The sequence below is a fragment of the Buteo buteo genome, chromosome 9, assembly GCF_964188355.1.
Source record: "Buteo buteo chromosome 9, bButBut1.hap1.1, whole genome shotgun sequence".
In the NCBI taxonomy this organism is placed as follows: domain Eukaryota; kingdom Metazoa; phylum Chordata; class Aves; order Accipitriformes; family Accipitridae; genus Buteo; species Buteo buteo.
The window spans coordinates 26,362,350-26,378,011 of NC_134179.1; the positions used below are offsets into that span (position 1 = coordinate 26,362,350).

The 15,662-nt window shown below is 41.5% G+C and overlaps 1 protein-coding gene across 1 annotated transcript; it reads left to right on the forward strand.

Annotated features, from left to right (window-relative positions):
• Nucleotides 1-7,107: 7,107 nt before the first annotated feature.
• SMIM28 (small integral membrane protein 28) lies at nucleotides 7,108-15,455 on the forward strand. Its single transcript, XM_075036797.1, has 2 exons — nucleotides 7,108-7,578; nucleotides 14,205-15,455. Exons 1-2 carry the CDS (start codon nucleotides 7,468-7,470, stop codon nucleotides 14,601-14,603), a joined length of 510 nt encoding a protein of 169 aa, XP_074892898.1. The 5' UTR covers nucleotides 7,108-7,467; the 3' UTR covers nucleotides 14,604-15,455.
• The last annotated feature ends 207 nt before the right edge of the window (nucleotides 15,456-15,662 follow it).

Here is a 15,662-nt window from a genome sequence, read left to right on the forward strand (position 1 = left end):
CTATGGAAAAACAAATAAAATAAACCTGGATCCAAACCAATGCAAAAGAGGATGATTAACTTTTAATCCACACCCCAAATGAGAATATTTGAGAGAAAAGAGAATCTATCAAGTGAGGTCTCCCTTTTCTAATCTTTTTTTTCTGCAATGATGATACTAATAAAGATCATGCATATCAAGATATCTTTCATACCATGCAAGAAAGGTTGAAATTTTGGCAATCTAAGTTTTCTAGGTTTTTCCACTTACTGCATAAAGGCAGCACAAGACTCTGCAGATTGCTTGTGAGGTCCGTATCTAATGCCTAGCATTACACAAGGTCAACAATCAGGGTAAGCAACACCGAATACAATGAACAATACCATACTGTAAAAATAAATAGTGTTTGGTCAGATGCAGATAAATCTTAAAAGCCTACTTCTAAAAGCTCAGATTAAGGTTAGCCAGACATTCACATTTTCTTCTTAAAAGTTTATTTCCATATATTGGCACACATTACTAGAAGGAATCAGCAAAAAAAAAATAAAGTGTGGACAAAGGATACAAAAAACCTATGTGCCATTCTTTAATGTCAGTGGTAACACACACATCTGCTCTACTTCCTGAAGCCTTGTAAAAGGAGAGATACAGCCATCGTTGCAGATGCTACAAATATTATAATTTATAATGGTGCCCATAGTTGGTAGTTAAACGCAGGCAAATTTTACAGCTGTGTTAGACAATCTATTGAGTAGAGATCTCCCAGACATAGGAGATTATTTTTTATTATTATTATTTAAGGAAAAAAAGCAATAGTTCAGCCTTATTTTTAATGGTTTAACAAATTAGGTTACATTGCTGGTATTAGAATGGTATAAAGCTTTATTAAAAAAATGGAAAAGAGGACACATTTCATATTGCTACCAAATTAGTATTTTCTATAGGAAATCTCAATTAACATTTTTTTCAGGTGTATTTAAGGACTGACTATTTTTTACTTAAGGGGACTTCATTTATTTTGATGTACTGCAAGAAGTAAGCTTTTCCACAATATGGAATGAGCCCTCCTCCTCCTCCCAACATCTGCCTCTTCTTGTTCACAGTCATACACACGCAGACACCCCTTTAGAGCTGCCCTCTTCCCTCTCTCTCCCCATCTTCAGGCTGCCTGCTGCCATGGAGCTTTTGCCCCCTTCTTGAATATACCAGCAGCATCAGATATTTATCCCTAGTTAGTGCCTTTCCATTTCCTCACTCCCTTTGTCTGAAGCATTTCTGATCCTTTTTTTTCTTTTAGGAATATTGTCTTTATAAAGTAGCAAAACACCTAATCTCTCACTAAGCTTATGGCAATGCTCCTAGAAGCATATGCAGGCAAAAGCATATGTGGCCAGCTGGGCTCCTCAGAAATGCTTTGCTTCACCCCAAGGTGCTTAAATGTATGTGCAATTCCAGTCTTTAGCAACATTGGCAGTGTTCGGTTTATGGCTGGACTTGATGATCTTAAAGGTCTTTTCCAACCTAAATGATTCTATGATTATCTCATAATAGATGCCTGCAAACTGCTTACAACCACATTTTGGGAAAGAGGAAGGAGAGAGGGCCACTTACACTCCTATGAAGATCAGGTTCAATTAAATAGCTGCAGAAGCCAAAGGCTTACAACTCTGAGAAAGATCAAAAGAGAGGCCATCCACCTTCCTGATATCTAGCTAACCTTTGCTTCCTCTTGCTTATTACTGGTATAGGACAACCTGTAGATCATGCCCAGTTTCCAGTTCAAGTTCAGGATTCCCAAGCAGAACAGTGGTAATCCTGAATCACTCAAAAGTAAATTGAACTCAGCAACACATTCAGGAAAGTTATGGTGAAATGGTAGAAGTATCATTACACAAATTGAATGGCTTTTTCTATTCCTATACTTTGTGCATATGTAATTATTTTTTTTAAATTCTGGGGGTTTTTTTTGTCTAGATGATGTGCTACAAAGTTCAGTTTTAATTATTGATGAAAGTAACAGCCTTGAGTCAGCAAAAACAATCTTTTATGTACTTCCGAAAAGCAAAGGGTGCTCATTTGCAGGTGACAGCCTGAAAGGAAGAATCCCTCACAGAGAAGCAGAATCACTCAAGAACGTTTTTTCTTCAAGACCGAAGGCAAAGCGCGTGAAAAGCCATGCCATGGGCTTCAGGAGGCCACACAATCACCAGGAGGCTACAGCACCAGGATGAATTAGCCTGCATAAATGTTCAAGCAGCTGGAGTTCAGATACCAGGGTAACTGAACTGCCATGGCCGTCTTTACAGTGTATTCCTTAGGCCAGATAAATGCATTTTGCGTTAAGCTTTACTAAAGCAAAAAAAGTCCCCTTGTTTGATTCCAATTACACTGAATAGGAGTAATATAATGCAGAGGGAAACTGGCCAACAGCCCACTTAGCTATGACAGGTAAGACGATATACAGAGCTTAACATCTGTCCCATTGCAAGGAGTCAATGGCAAAATTTTGACTGTCTGTGATAGCAGAGAGTCAGAGCCCAGGATGGCAGTACAATTTTCACCAACACTAGCGCAAACAAAAGAGGGTTTGACAATGTCAGGAAGACAGAATAAATAAGACTGGCATATCTCAGCCTGAAAATAGAAAACACACCCAAATATTTAATTCCCACTTCCCTCAAAAAAAAAAAAAAAACCAAAAAACCCAAAACAAACAAACAAACAAAAAACCCACCAGCACCAAAAATCACAATCCAGCCTCCCTTTCCCCGAACCACAAACTAGCACTGAAATCAATTCCCCAACACTTTAATCACATGCACACGAGTTTAGGACAGTGAGGAAAAATGTGTCATGCTTTTCAAGGTTAGCTCCCTTCCCCCTTAAAAAAGTTTGTGTTTTCCAGCCTTTGCCCTCACTGTGGTCTCCTGGAGAGAGAAACATTCTTCAGAGGCAGGCTGACAGAGGTCACTGCACACCCAGGACCAAGGGGACATGAGGGATGTTGCCTGCCAGCGGCTGCAGGGCAGACGGGGCTCCCCAGGGCCGCAGGCACCCGGCTGCGCGAGGGACCTCACGACACGGCGAAGGGTGCTTCGGCCCCGGCAGCACAGCTCAGGGAAAGCTGGCCATCCCACCAAGTGCCCACGTTTCGCTGGCCGAGGCAAAAGGTGACAGCTCACTTTTGGACAGTGCTCTTATACAGCAGGTTGTTTGGTGTCCCAGCATCCCAAAAGGTTTGCAAAGCATTGACAAGATGGCTAAGCGATTACACAAGGCAAGGTGGGCTGAAGAAAAAAAAACAAAACAACAAAAAAAACCCCAACACCCAAACAAACAAACAAAACCCCAAAACCAAAAAAACCAACCACAAAACCCCCTACAAACAAACAAAAAAGAATTTCTGTAGTTTGGCTAAATAGGAACAAAATACCATACAGTGCATACTGGCAGACTTAAATAAGAGAAAACAAGAATGCAGGGTAAGGATGACTAACTGTAAATGAAGGGGGTTAAACCTAGATTGACAGAAATTGCAAAAAAATAGATAATAAAAAACCTAAAGCTCTAGACAGTATTGGCAGAGGGATGCTGGTCAGTCACCAGCAGTCTGCTGTGGCCACGGAGCTTTTCAAGCGTTGTTACACTCACAAAACTTTAAGGGATATTCTGCAGGAGGCAATCCTGTTCTGGCAGCAACCTGAGGTCTGCCACTGGCACTTTCTCTAAAGGTTTTGCTTTCAGCTACCCAGCTGTAGCATCGGGTCGATACCTCTGCTCCCACGGCCGCTGCTGCTCCTACGTCAAGGTACGTAAGCGTACACACATTTTGTAATCATCAGCGTGCACACATTTTGTGACTGGGTCTCCCTGTTACTGTTTCTACAGGCCATGAGTATGTGCAGCTTGTCCACAAATGTTGCTCTCCAGATACTGGTTTTCAGTGGGGCTATGCCAACTTGTATCTACCCTTTGAAGTGACAATGGTTTTGGTCAGATGAGGGGAGGAGAGTGCTCTTCAGAAGGTGCTTTGGTTTTGAAAAACTAATGTATTGATGCTTAACAAAAAAAGCAAAGCCAAAATCTCAATATTGTGAAAAATTTACCAAAAAAAGAGCAAATCACTATGAATTGCTTAATTACCAAAGTGAAAGAGAATGGACAGGAGCCAACACCACTCCTGCCTGAAGGACACAGAAGCACCTACCAGCTGGTTATAGGCAAAAGTCAGCATCTCCCTCCATTTCATCTGATGAATCTACACCTGACAACACAGTTCCGTTCACAGTGGTAACACCTCACCCATTATAATTCTTAGTTTTGTGTTATTCAGGTTAGCCCTCACACCCTCCCTCACAGCAGTGCAGTCGTTCAAGCAGGGAATGTTCACAACCACCTGTGGAAAGCAGCAAAACAAACTGGGGAAAGAAAGTAGCAAGGAATTTGAAAGGCATCTAGAGCACTGTGGATATTCTGTTCCCTACCAATATTAGTGGCAATACCACCTAGACTTAGACTGCTAGCCTCGAATATCTCAGCAAATCAGAAAGATGAATTATTTATGACAGTTTGAGCTTCATACTGAGGACAGCAGAGGTGCTTATTTTCTGCAGTGGCTTCCTCTGAAAGTCTCTCCCTGCTAGAACACTGGAAATTATATTAGCAACACTGCCTCAATTAAAAACATCATGTTGCCATTGTTTTACAAACCTTTACCAAACTTTAATCAATTTGGCAGTACCATTCCATGCCAACTATTTTCTCCAGATTATTTGACAGGCCAACTATGAGACTGAACCATTTCAAAAAAAACAAAGCAAGTGGGGGGGATGGGGGGGACTTTTGTCCATGTCAAGGTCTGAAGACCCCCAAAGGTCAACCTCCCCCATGCTTCAAAGTGGCAAGCCTGACATCTGGCCATAGGGCTTGGAATTAAGGATGTTCCTCCTCCCCCCAACTTCCACACTACAGCATGCCCAAACTATGCTGGTACTTATGAACTCTTTGTTCAGAAGGAGAAATAAGCATCATGTGTACCCCACAAAGCTGGTAGAAATCTGGAACAGATTTGCCATCACAAATCCAGTCTTAAGTGGTACTTTTCCAGTTCTGCACAAGAGCAGATCTTCTCTACAAAGGCAATATGTCAAACGGGCGTCTGACCACTGACAGTAGAAAGATGGTATCCCCATTACTCTCACTAATCTTCCTGCTGGGTCCACTGATTATATAAAAAGCCAGAGAGACAATCATTATCTTATATTCTAATTACCTGCATGACAAAGACCATCACATTTCCCCAAATTCCCATTTGGCCTCAGCTCTACAAAATTAAATCATTCTTAAACATTTTCCAGAGGTCAAGAATTCAAAGCATCACTTAGTAAATCAGGTCAGTGAGTCTTAAGAGCACACACCTTATTTTTTGGCTAAAATTCATCTAACTAGAATCCAAGGATGCCAAACAGGGTGTTTACACTGTAAGTAGGCATAATTTTTTACTTCTCCTCATTATTCATGACACAGTCCCAAAGCAAATTTACAGCAAGCTTTTAAAAATAGCATTAATAATCTTAGGGGCTGTATTAAGACCCTAATTAAGATAGTATATGAATGTTTCCTGCTTGCATGTGAGATGACAGATTTAAGCTACACAGTCACAAGACTCCTTAAGGAATTTATGTTCTTAACACCAGTTTGGGAAAGATGGTCATCACTCTTGCTTTCATACAAGGTGTCAAGGCATCAAGTCAGAAGTATTTCACTGCCTTGGTGTGACCTGTTAAGCCATATTTAGGCCCCGCTTCTCAGGGGACGCTGTAATTTGCAGCATAACTCCCCGGGCTCTGGCTGCAGCTGCAAGCGCTCGCCGCGTCTCAAAGTGCTGTCCAAGATGACAAGCGAGGCACCAAGGAAAGGACGAGTCTTCTCACAAGCGTGCAAGGGCTTTGCTAAGGTGACCTTTCTAGCTTCATGCGGGACCTCCTCAGCAGAAGCGAGAGCGGGTTCCAGGGTCCAGTTTCCAACGAACGATGCACCTGCTTCATCACCAAGACCAACCCCTCATTCAGTATTAGTGCTCCCTGCCCACTGCTCACCTGGCAACTTCGGTAACAAAATGGGACAGATTTATCAAACAACGTCCTCTCTTTCCCACAGCCCAGGTTCACCTGCAGGGTAAATCACTCCTGCACGCTGCAGCCGCAGGGATCACAGCCAGCCTTGGAACAGGCTCTTCCAGAGTCCTCTCATTAGAAACGTCGAGCACTGGCACTTCCGACTGCCGTTGTTGGAGCTGCGGGAGTTCAGCCTGCTGCCAATTAGGCCTGCAATTTTTTGGGAGCCATGAGCTCAGAAGAAGAGTTGATGAAAGGAAGTCCAAGCAAGAAATAAAAGGTTACAATTCTGGCCCCAATTTTGTATCATCAGTCCCAGACAACTTTTGTTTGAACAGGTTAGCCTTGAGAAACCATGCAAAATACACCACAGTTGAATGGGGCATTACCAACAGCTTCTCCCTCTGCTCACAGCAAGGCAGAAAAAGACACCTCCAACTTTTCAGTAGGAGTTAAACCTTGATTCAGCTTTCAACTTAGATTAAATATTCCTCCCTTCAGAAATTAACATACATCAGTGAGGGGGGAGGGGGGGGGTTGCTGGATAAACAGCACAAAGGCTTCTCACTGGAAACAATTGCCATTTAACAACATGTATCCTAGAAAGCTGTAAACAAGTCCTGACTTAACTGAACAGACAACTCATTATTACTGAAAGCAATCATATACTCTCAGTGACCAAAGCTTTCCTGGCAGAACTCTCTCTCTGGATTTATCATTAACATCTACATCCTAACGCTGCTAAATAATTCAGCACAGCATTTAGCTTTGTGTCCTTGCCTCTCTACCCAGAAACCACTCTCACTGTTTACTGTATGTTCCAGCAACAGGGAGGAAAAAACTGCCTGGATCGTGGTTCCTCCTCACACTGCGTAACTGAGGGGGAACCTTTGCTCTCGACATAGAAGCGCAGGTTTTATTTATTTTTATTTTGTTGGAAAAAGTGTTTATTAGATACCTAAATATAGAGCGTTATTTATCCACACGGAGTCATGACCATGTGGGCTCAGATTCACATGCAAATTCCCCTTTTAATAATCCTAATGCAGGGAGCGCTCCAATCAGAGCGCTATCAGTCCCGGCTCCCGGATACCTGATGCCAGCTTTGCTGGTAATGTAGGCCACCGAAGCAAATCCAGAGAGATTGAGTTGGAAGTGGGGAGAGGCTCTGAGATCTATTTGCTTGGCTTCCTGACGGCGGGGGGGGGGGGGCTAACTTCTTTTTTTCTTTTCCACTATAAACGGGATATCATTTAAGAGGGATCATTAACTGAGAGCAGCCCAGCTGGGTCAAGGCTGGGAGGCGGGGACACGGTTGCAAGCAGCAAAGCAAGGTGGAGGCACGAAGACAGAAGTCCAGGTTAATGAAAGCATGAGGTGGCTCTTGGGCAGCAGCTGGAGAAAATTTGGACACGCTGACAGGGGAAACTATGACTGGCTAAACAATGAACCGGGTGGGCCACTTCTGGAAACAGAGCTTCAGGTCTGTACCCTCCTGCTTGTCTCTGTGGCATGTCCTTTGACTTTGCATGTGCGTGTACATCTGTGTAATGCCTCAGTGTATAGCACAGAATAAATACCTGAGACGTATCAAAGCAGTACTGCTCAATTACGTAGAGTCAGAGCATTTATTTATTGCTGTTAAGTTGTTTTAAACACATTTGTGGGGAAAGAAAAACATTAGATGGAAAAATCTGGATGGAGCAGCAGGTAAAGAAGTTCATTTCTCTTAAGCATAAAGCATTCTGCTGTTCCTTGATTTCCTTTCTTTTAAATGCATGTTTATGCTTTGGATCTGGTCCCATGAAGCCTTTCTGCAGATGTTAAGAGTCAGTAGCAGGCAGCAATGAACTCCTGTTCCCTAAGCTGTGCGCTGATTACTTCTGCGAGAGAGGATCACATGCAGGCAAGTGGGGGGAGGGAAATAGCCCTCGGAGATGAAAACACAGCCTGCCTTTCTGGCTTTGTCTGGGAGACAGCAAAAGAAATAATAATTTAAGGTGCACGTATATCCCCAGTAAATGACCATCTGAGTCAAGTAGAATTAATAAATGAACTGGCCATGCTACTTAGCTGAGGTATCAAGTGTACCATTGTAAAATAAAAGGGGGTAGGGTCAAAATAGGAGAAAAAGTAGTTTTTAAACACCTCTACAATTTTAACAAAGTCTACCTCATCAGTAACATTGCCAGAGATAGAATGGCAAAGGCAATGTCTTCACACCTTGAGACTGGTTTTGTCTGACAGTGAGAAAAAACCAGCATCACCAGAGTCACATTCTAACAAGTATTTGAAAATTCAGTGTAAATCTAGGCTGACTTTAAAATTATGTGTCATAATTAATGTATACAAAAACTATTTGCCAGAGTTATATGTTTCTGCTTTTTACAAGCAACAATGAATCAACTTTAAGAAGTAGGATGGAGCTTGGAAAAGCACCTATTTGTGGATCACAACCTAATGACTTCAAAGCAGACTTCGTTCCAAATCCACTTAAAACATTTCAGAAGTATCAGTTTTCTGATTCAACTTCAAAAGATACTAGTGTAAATATGGCCTATATTAATACAAATAATTTTAATAAAGTTCTTAGTACCCTAATAAATCATTAACAGCACAATAAATCCTAGCACCAATTAAACAATCACTTCAATGGGAATTTAAGCAAGCCAAATAAACTTTCATTTTCCTATCCTTACACAAAAGCTTTCTTTAAACTCATGTTTAGCCTTATTAGGTCATTCCCTTCAAAGCCAGGTACTAGGCTTCTTTTGTTTAGACAGAGTTCAATTCTAAACCCATTCCATTACTCATCTTGGAAATGCCACACAACTCGGCTGCACTCTGCATTTCATTCCTTTACCAACAGGAATGAGTAAAAGCTCATCTAAACTGATATGGATCATGTAAACTGTAAACTGGCAACTGTACATGCTCAGCATGTTAAAAAAATTTGGCAGACATTACTAATGAAGGGCTTTACTACTTCTAGTCTGTGCTCAGTGTTTGGGAAAACTGACCCTCTGCTTCAGTCCCTACAAAGATATAAATGAAAGGAAGGGAATAAACATGAGCCTACAATGGCCAAACCATCCCACTAAAAGTCATTTCTGGGAAAAGAGAGGACTTTTTAGAAACATAATCCCTTTCACCCTCATGCCCTTTTCTGCCTTTCTCTTTATAAAGGATATTTTCCCTGTATTTATGGGTCTGTAACATATTTCATGCCGGAAGTCAGAGCCTTATTTTTGTCAATTACAAACCTGATAATAGCTGCTTGTGATGACACAGGCAGAGCACGCTGACCTCCAGTGAAGCAGCAGCATCAAAACCAAACCAGTCACGAAAACACTATCAAGTAATTCCCTCAGTCACTTTATATGCTTGGTTTGGAAACTTCCAGGTGTTAAACAGTAGAGGATTTTACTTTATATATGTTCTGCAGTTGGTTTATTTGCTTACACTTTCATTTCAATTGCTGAAGATTCAGTTTCATTTCTAGATCATTTTATTTTCCAGTTCTGGCAGCTATTTCTGATACCTATACACACTGGTTCCTTTTCTAGTTTCAGAGCTTCAGTTTTAGAAGTTAGTTTTAGTTCAGTTTAGAACTTTAGTTTTAGTTTAGAACTTCAGAGCAATTATTAATTTTTTTCTATGATGTGACTTTGTTTCATTTTATTAAAATTATTTCTATTTTTAGTATAATTTTTTTTTTATGGCTGTAAGATTTTCCAAGTCTTTATGTCAAGATCTTTGCAACATTCCTCAGTAGCCCCTTAGCCACTCGTCCCAGAAATGGGCACAAAATCACAACAGAAAAATGGAGACTAATACTGCTCAATTGTCTCCCAATACATTAGATATATATATGGATATACCTACAAGAAGTTAATCAGCTTTTTGAACTACATCTCAATGTAAAATCAGTCCATGTAAATGTTTGGCTGAAGCCAGTATCGAAATGGACATGTAAGTCCCTGTTCAGGTTCTGGGCACCTGTGGGGCAGTATTAACTTATTAAAACAAATTTCAACTCAAATAATAAACTAAGCAGCCTACAGATTATTTCACCCAAATAGGAAAGCTAAGGCTTAACATTAGCTGCGTTTAAAAAGTTATGGACACTTTGAAACCCAGACTGAGGAAAACCAGTCCTTACTGTTACTTGTTAGCATACAGAAAAAACATATTACTCAATCCTTAATCCTACTTGCTTCACATGCTACTGTTTTGCAGATTGTAGTAAGACATACTCACTGTTCTTTCACAGGACATTGTATTCACTTCATCACTAGCCATTCAATGTGCTGCTCTGCCCACCTTTCTCAACATACAGCCCAGGGTCTTATTTACTGCATCTTCTTCAAACAACAAATTTCTTGTGTCTTGTTTTGTACACATGACTGAATAGATAGTCACCAGGCACTTGTGTAGTTATTTTGAATAGAAAAGGATAGAATAGGATAGAATAGGAGTAGTTCAGTTGGAAGGGACCTATGACAATCATCTGGTCCAACTGCCTGACCACTCCAGGGACTACAAGAGGGTATGAACTGTTTCATAATTGCCTATGTCATTTTTGTTCAGACCCCTTAGCGTAATAAAGTACTTACAGGCTTAGGGCATCCCTCTTCCACCTTCAGAGACAGCAACGCAGATGCAGAATTTCTACAGACCAGACCCAGGGATTTCAACCCAGGCACTCAAAGTGAGGTACAACTAACGAATAACCCGCCACAAACACCTCAGCTGAACTATCTTGCCCCCACTAGAGCATTCAGTAACAGACACAGGAGTACAGCTCCCCAGGAGAGCATTCACTATCACAAACTAGCAGGCAGTCTTCTCTCTTCCCCCAGCCTCCTGACTTGGTCATTACATACTCTCCATAACCTGCAACGCACTACCCTGAGGTACTGTGGTCTTCTTCCCTAAGCAAGCTATCACAACCCTAGAGTAGGCACTTTGTACACAATAACATAATTAAAAATGATGTGTGTTGTGGATCAAATTACAGATTCACAGATTTCCAAAAGTCTGGCATTTATTCAGCCTTGAGGGCTTGAATTTGCAACTTTGGAAGCAATGCTATAGGTTATTCTTGGAGGGTTTTAAACAAAAAGGGAGAGTTTTCAGGCAAGTAACCACACTGACACCCAAATGAATCTAGGTTGTCCTTTTATACCTACTTTGCAGAGTGTGGCCTCTGAGCTAGGTCATACTACAAATAGTTTCTCTTCTTCCATTTTCTTACCATTAGATGCAAATTGGCCCCTCCAACAATAATATATTTTACATATTTCTGTTGGTGGGTATTCCTTTGCAAGTCCCAAGACTGCTGGGTTCCAGTTAAGGCTTTGGAGCAAAGTATTCCCCTGAGACCCAAGACCGTTTCTTAATTCCTTCCATTAAGCTTAACATTTCCTTCCCTGGCCTCCCCATTTGCCAGTAGCCCTTTCCTTTTTCTTCTTCTGCAAATAGAATGGGACTGGTGCAGTGAGAGAGGACCCCCACCATTTGTTCCTCAGACTTCTCTTCTTGGTCCTAACCAATCCTACTGCCCTCATTCTCAGTTGCCTTTTGGCTTTCCTCTACAGATTTGCATCTTATGCATCCTCCTCACAAGCTGAGGCTCTCCATCCACACAGCTGCACAACTCTGATCTGCCCCCTTCTCCGCTCTGCCCTCCCCTGACGATTCCACAGCTCCTCACTTCAGAAACAGCAGTTCCCATCCTGTGCTTCAAATCCACCTCCAACCCACCAGTCCCTCCTCTATCTCCTCGCCATCCTGCAGACTCTCTGAAGTCCGGTCGTTGTCTGAGGCCATGTCTTACACCAGGATGTGTCAGGCAACCGTAACACTAGTCTGTGCTTCCACCAGCACATGAAGGATGCGCCGTCCTTGGCCATTATTTAAAACACAAATATCCTTTCAGTGAAATTTACAGGGAAGTGGCACCCTTCCCTGTAAATTTTTTGCATACCAAAATTTAAAGCTAAGAGAATCAGGGCTTTATATATCTTTTACTAGTCTCATGTAGGAAACGCTGGCACACTCTCACCCTCTATCCTCACAAACCACCACAATAGTGTACAACTCACAGATCCCAAGAACAAAATTAAATGCAAAACTTACACTTGGATCTCAAAACCATACTCTTCACTGATCATGAATAATGCTGTCTAGTATAAGCTCAGCTCTTCTAAGTATTTATTATAAGAGTATCAGTAACACAACAGTACCAGTGAGTGTCCATATACGTAGTGCACAAACATAGCACTGAATGCTTTTTCTCATTCTCCTGTGAAGTGTTTTATGCACCTCATAAGACATACTAAAAAACCGTTAGCAAACTTAAAAAAAAACAACAAACCACCCTCATTTTTAAAAAGTGATTTAAGATCTGCATTAGAGTAATAGCTGAACAGTTCCTTCCAACTCTGCTGTTTCCTGTAGCTCATTTAATGGTCAGGTAAGACAACAGCCTGTACTGCCAGAAACTCTTTAATAAGAAATGATCAGTAAATATGAAATAGTTCTTTAGTATGCATTTTTGTGGTAAAAGACAGCTGGGCAAAAAAGCTCAATAGCTATTCCACAAAAGTTTCAATGTATTTTAAAATTACTTTAATGGGTTTGGCTTCAGACCCACAATACCTCAGGAAAAAAAAGCAGAAATCTCCCCTACACTATTTGTTAGAAGCCAAAACATATTTACTTTCTTTTTCTTAGGCATGACCACATACTAAGAATTCCATAATATGACAATAAAGTGGAGAGGTAACAAATGCCTGGTAAATAATGAGATGAACGTAGGTGACATTGTGATTTTGTAGCTAAAATAATGACCATGATTCTTGGAAGAATAAGCAGAGAAAGCTTTTGTAGACTAAGAAGGCGGCACTGGAGTTACTGGCCCTTTTCACAGAGCCATTACTGCAAACAGCCCATTTGGATCCCTGCTTCCAAATGCTTTGAAGAAAGAACCACTCCAGTTCTCCTAGCTTGAAAAGCTGCCTTCGTTCAAAATAAAGGAAATCTGATCCATTGATCTGTTTAGTCTCACCATAAAAATGTAAGAAAGCCATCTGATTACAGTCTTCAAGTACTTACAAAGGCAATGAATTGATAATAAACAGCATTTTAGGGTTTGAGTTTCACCCCCTCTCTAAACTAGACTCTGAATGAGATGCAGTTATTAGGAGCAAGAGCTAGATAGAGTCAGACTGCAAATAAGCTATATTAAATTTTTAAAAATGAAGCTAATACAACAGAAAAGCACAAATGTTGGGTTTTTTTTAACAATAGCTTATAACCCCTGTTAACACTACAGCACAATTCAAAAGCTGTGGGACAGAGGTCTTCTGTGCTACATTTTGCGGGAGACAAAGTTGACACAGCAGTCACAACTGCTATTACTCTTAGACCAGAAGTTCATTTTTCAGTTTTAAATAGGGAAAATGATTCTTAGACAGCTGGCAGAACAAGCTCAAGAAAAAGCCCCAGTCCAGGCTGTCCTGACATACAGAGTTTTATTTGGGGCTGGCCTGTAAGGTTAGAACAGCCCAAAGAACAGGTATTGTAGGCAGTGGGTCCTGATGAGAGGGATAGTTGTTGTAATATTTGTTCTTTAAGGTAAACAGTAGAGTTTTCCAAATAGAGAGAAACAACAATAGGTGGTGAATCACTAGCCCTATTCCTCTGCAATTCAGTGTTCTCCCAAGTTTTAAAAGCTGGACCGATGTCCCCTGAAGAAGACCCAGTATAATCCAAGAGCAATAAAAATTGCATACCAAAATACATACAGTTCCAGGTTGTTGGGTTTTTCCCCCATTGGAGACAGGGTTTCCTAGAAACCCACCACTCTTTGCAACTTCTCCATTTCTTTTGTCTTTAGTTGTCATTTGTTTTAATGGACCAGCAAACAGAAATAGGCAATTCATGAGCCTGTAAAACTTGCTTGATTGCCACTAGTGCAGACGGAAAGTAATTTGGAAAAGCAACTGCTACGTCATAGCGGGGGGAAATGGAGAATGTATTTTTTTCTCTCCGATTAGGAGGTCTCCAGGAGTCCAACACACTACCTATGTGCTTTGATTACAGAGCAGACAACAGACAAGTTCAACCAAAGACGACATAGAACCATTTCTGTGCATCATATTGCCTGCCACCATGATGCTCTTCCTGGCATTCCTGCTGCTCTTCCTGTACCGCCGCTGCCAGCGCCCCACTCCGCAGGGGCAGATCTTCAGCATCGACCTCCCCGAGGCCCTGCCCGAGCACGATGTGTCCAATTTCCTTTCTGTGCTGCCCTGGAACAGCGAACAGAGTTTCCACTACTCCACTCTGCTCCCCGATGCCACGTTCCTCACTGTGTGTTTGCCTCCATCCTACGAGGAGGCCACCATGAAGACTTCCATGGACGAGGCTCACATTGAGCTCTCTCCAGATCCAGTGCCTCCTTATGAAGAGAGCACGCTGCAGTCCAGCAGCACCAAATAAACTTCCTACGGAAGCACCTTAGCTGAAGCATGCAGCCCCTCAAGGCACAAACGTGGAACTGCAATGGCCTTTAATATTAGCAAAAAGATTCTAAGAAGTGAGGCTCCAAACCAATGAATTAATGAAGGAAGAAACTTGGAGTAACAGGGAATGAGTCTCTTCACCTTATCCTAGAATTCTCTACCTTCTATTTGTGGTACGTGTACACACACAGCATAGCACCGTATCGGTCCCAGACTGGTAACATGGGTATTCCAGTTAAAGCATGTCACGCAAGGATTAAACTTAAGGGCAGGTGGGAATCTGTCTCTCTGCAGTCCCTCAGCTGCAAGGAAACATGAATTATGCTACAGATTCACCAGTCACAAAAAGGGCTTTTAGCACATACCTATTCTGGTTTGGCTTTTTCATTTTTATGTGTTTATTTTTAATTGAATTTCTGACAAGCTGATTCACTCCTTCTGTGTGTGTTAACATTGCATCATTCTGCAGTGCTCTGGAATGATTGCAACAGCTCTCAGGAAAGCAAATAAATATACAACCTCTACAAAATTTGCAGCAACTGTCCCCAAAGGTTCAAACATGCACTGTGGATAAAGGCTGTCTTATCACAGTTGAACAATGAGGACAATCAGAGAAGACCTGATCATTCTGGGTGAGGAAGACTCCAGCAGCACCACACATGAGCACACTCACACTGTTGCTGCAGGCTACTCACCAAGGTCTGCAAGGTCCCGATGTTCCAGGCTACCGGCTTGACTTCTTTTCCAATTTACAAGTCTACATCAATAAACCCTGTGACCTATTTGGTGTGGCATGTAAAGGAGTTGGGGAAAAATTAATAAAATCAAATGCACACAAAAAAAATCTGGTCTGTATTTCAAAACAGCATTATACTCCCTTCCCCTTCAACACTAGGGCAAAGGAAATCTCATTCAAGTACATTGGTGGCAGCGTTTCAGTTTCAGGAGGGCTTGCACATGCATACTTTTAGACAATGATGTATGCTATCTTTAATTCTTTCTTACAGGATAGCATTTTCACTATGTTGATAGATGC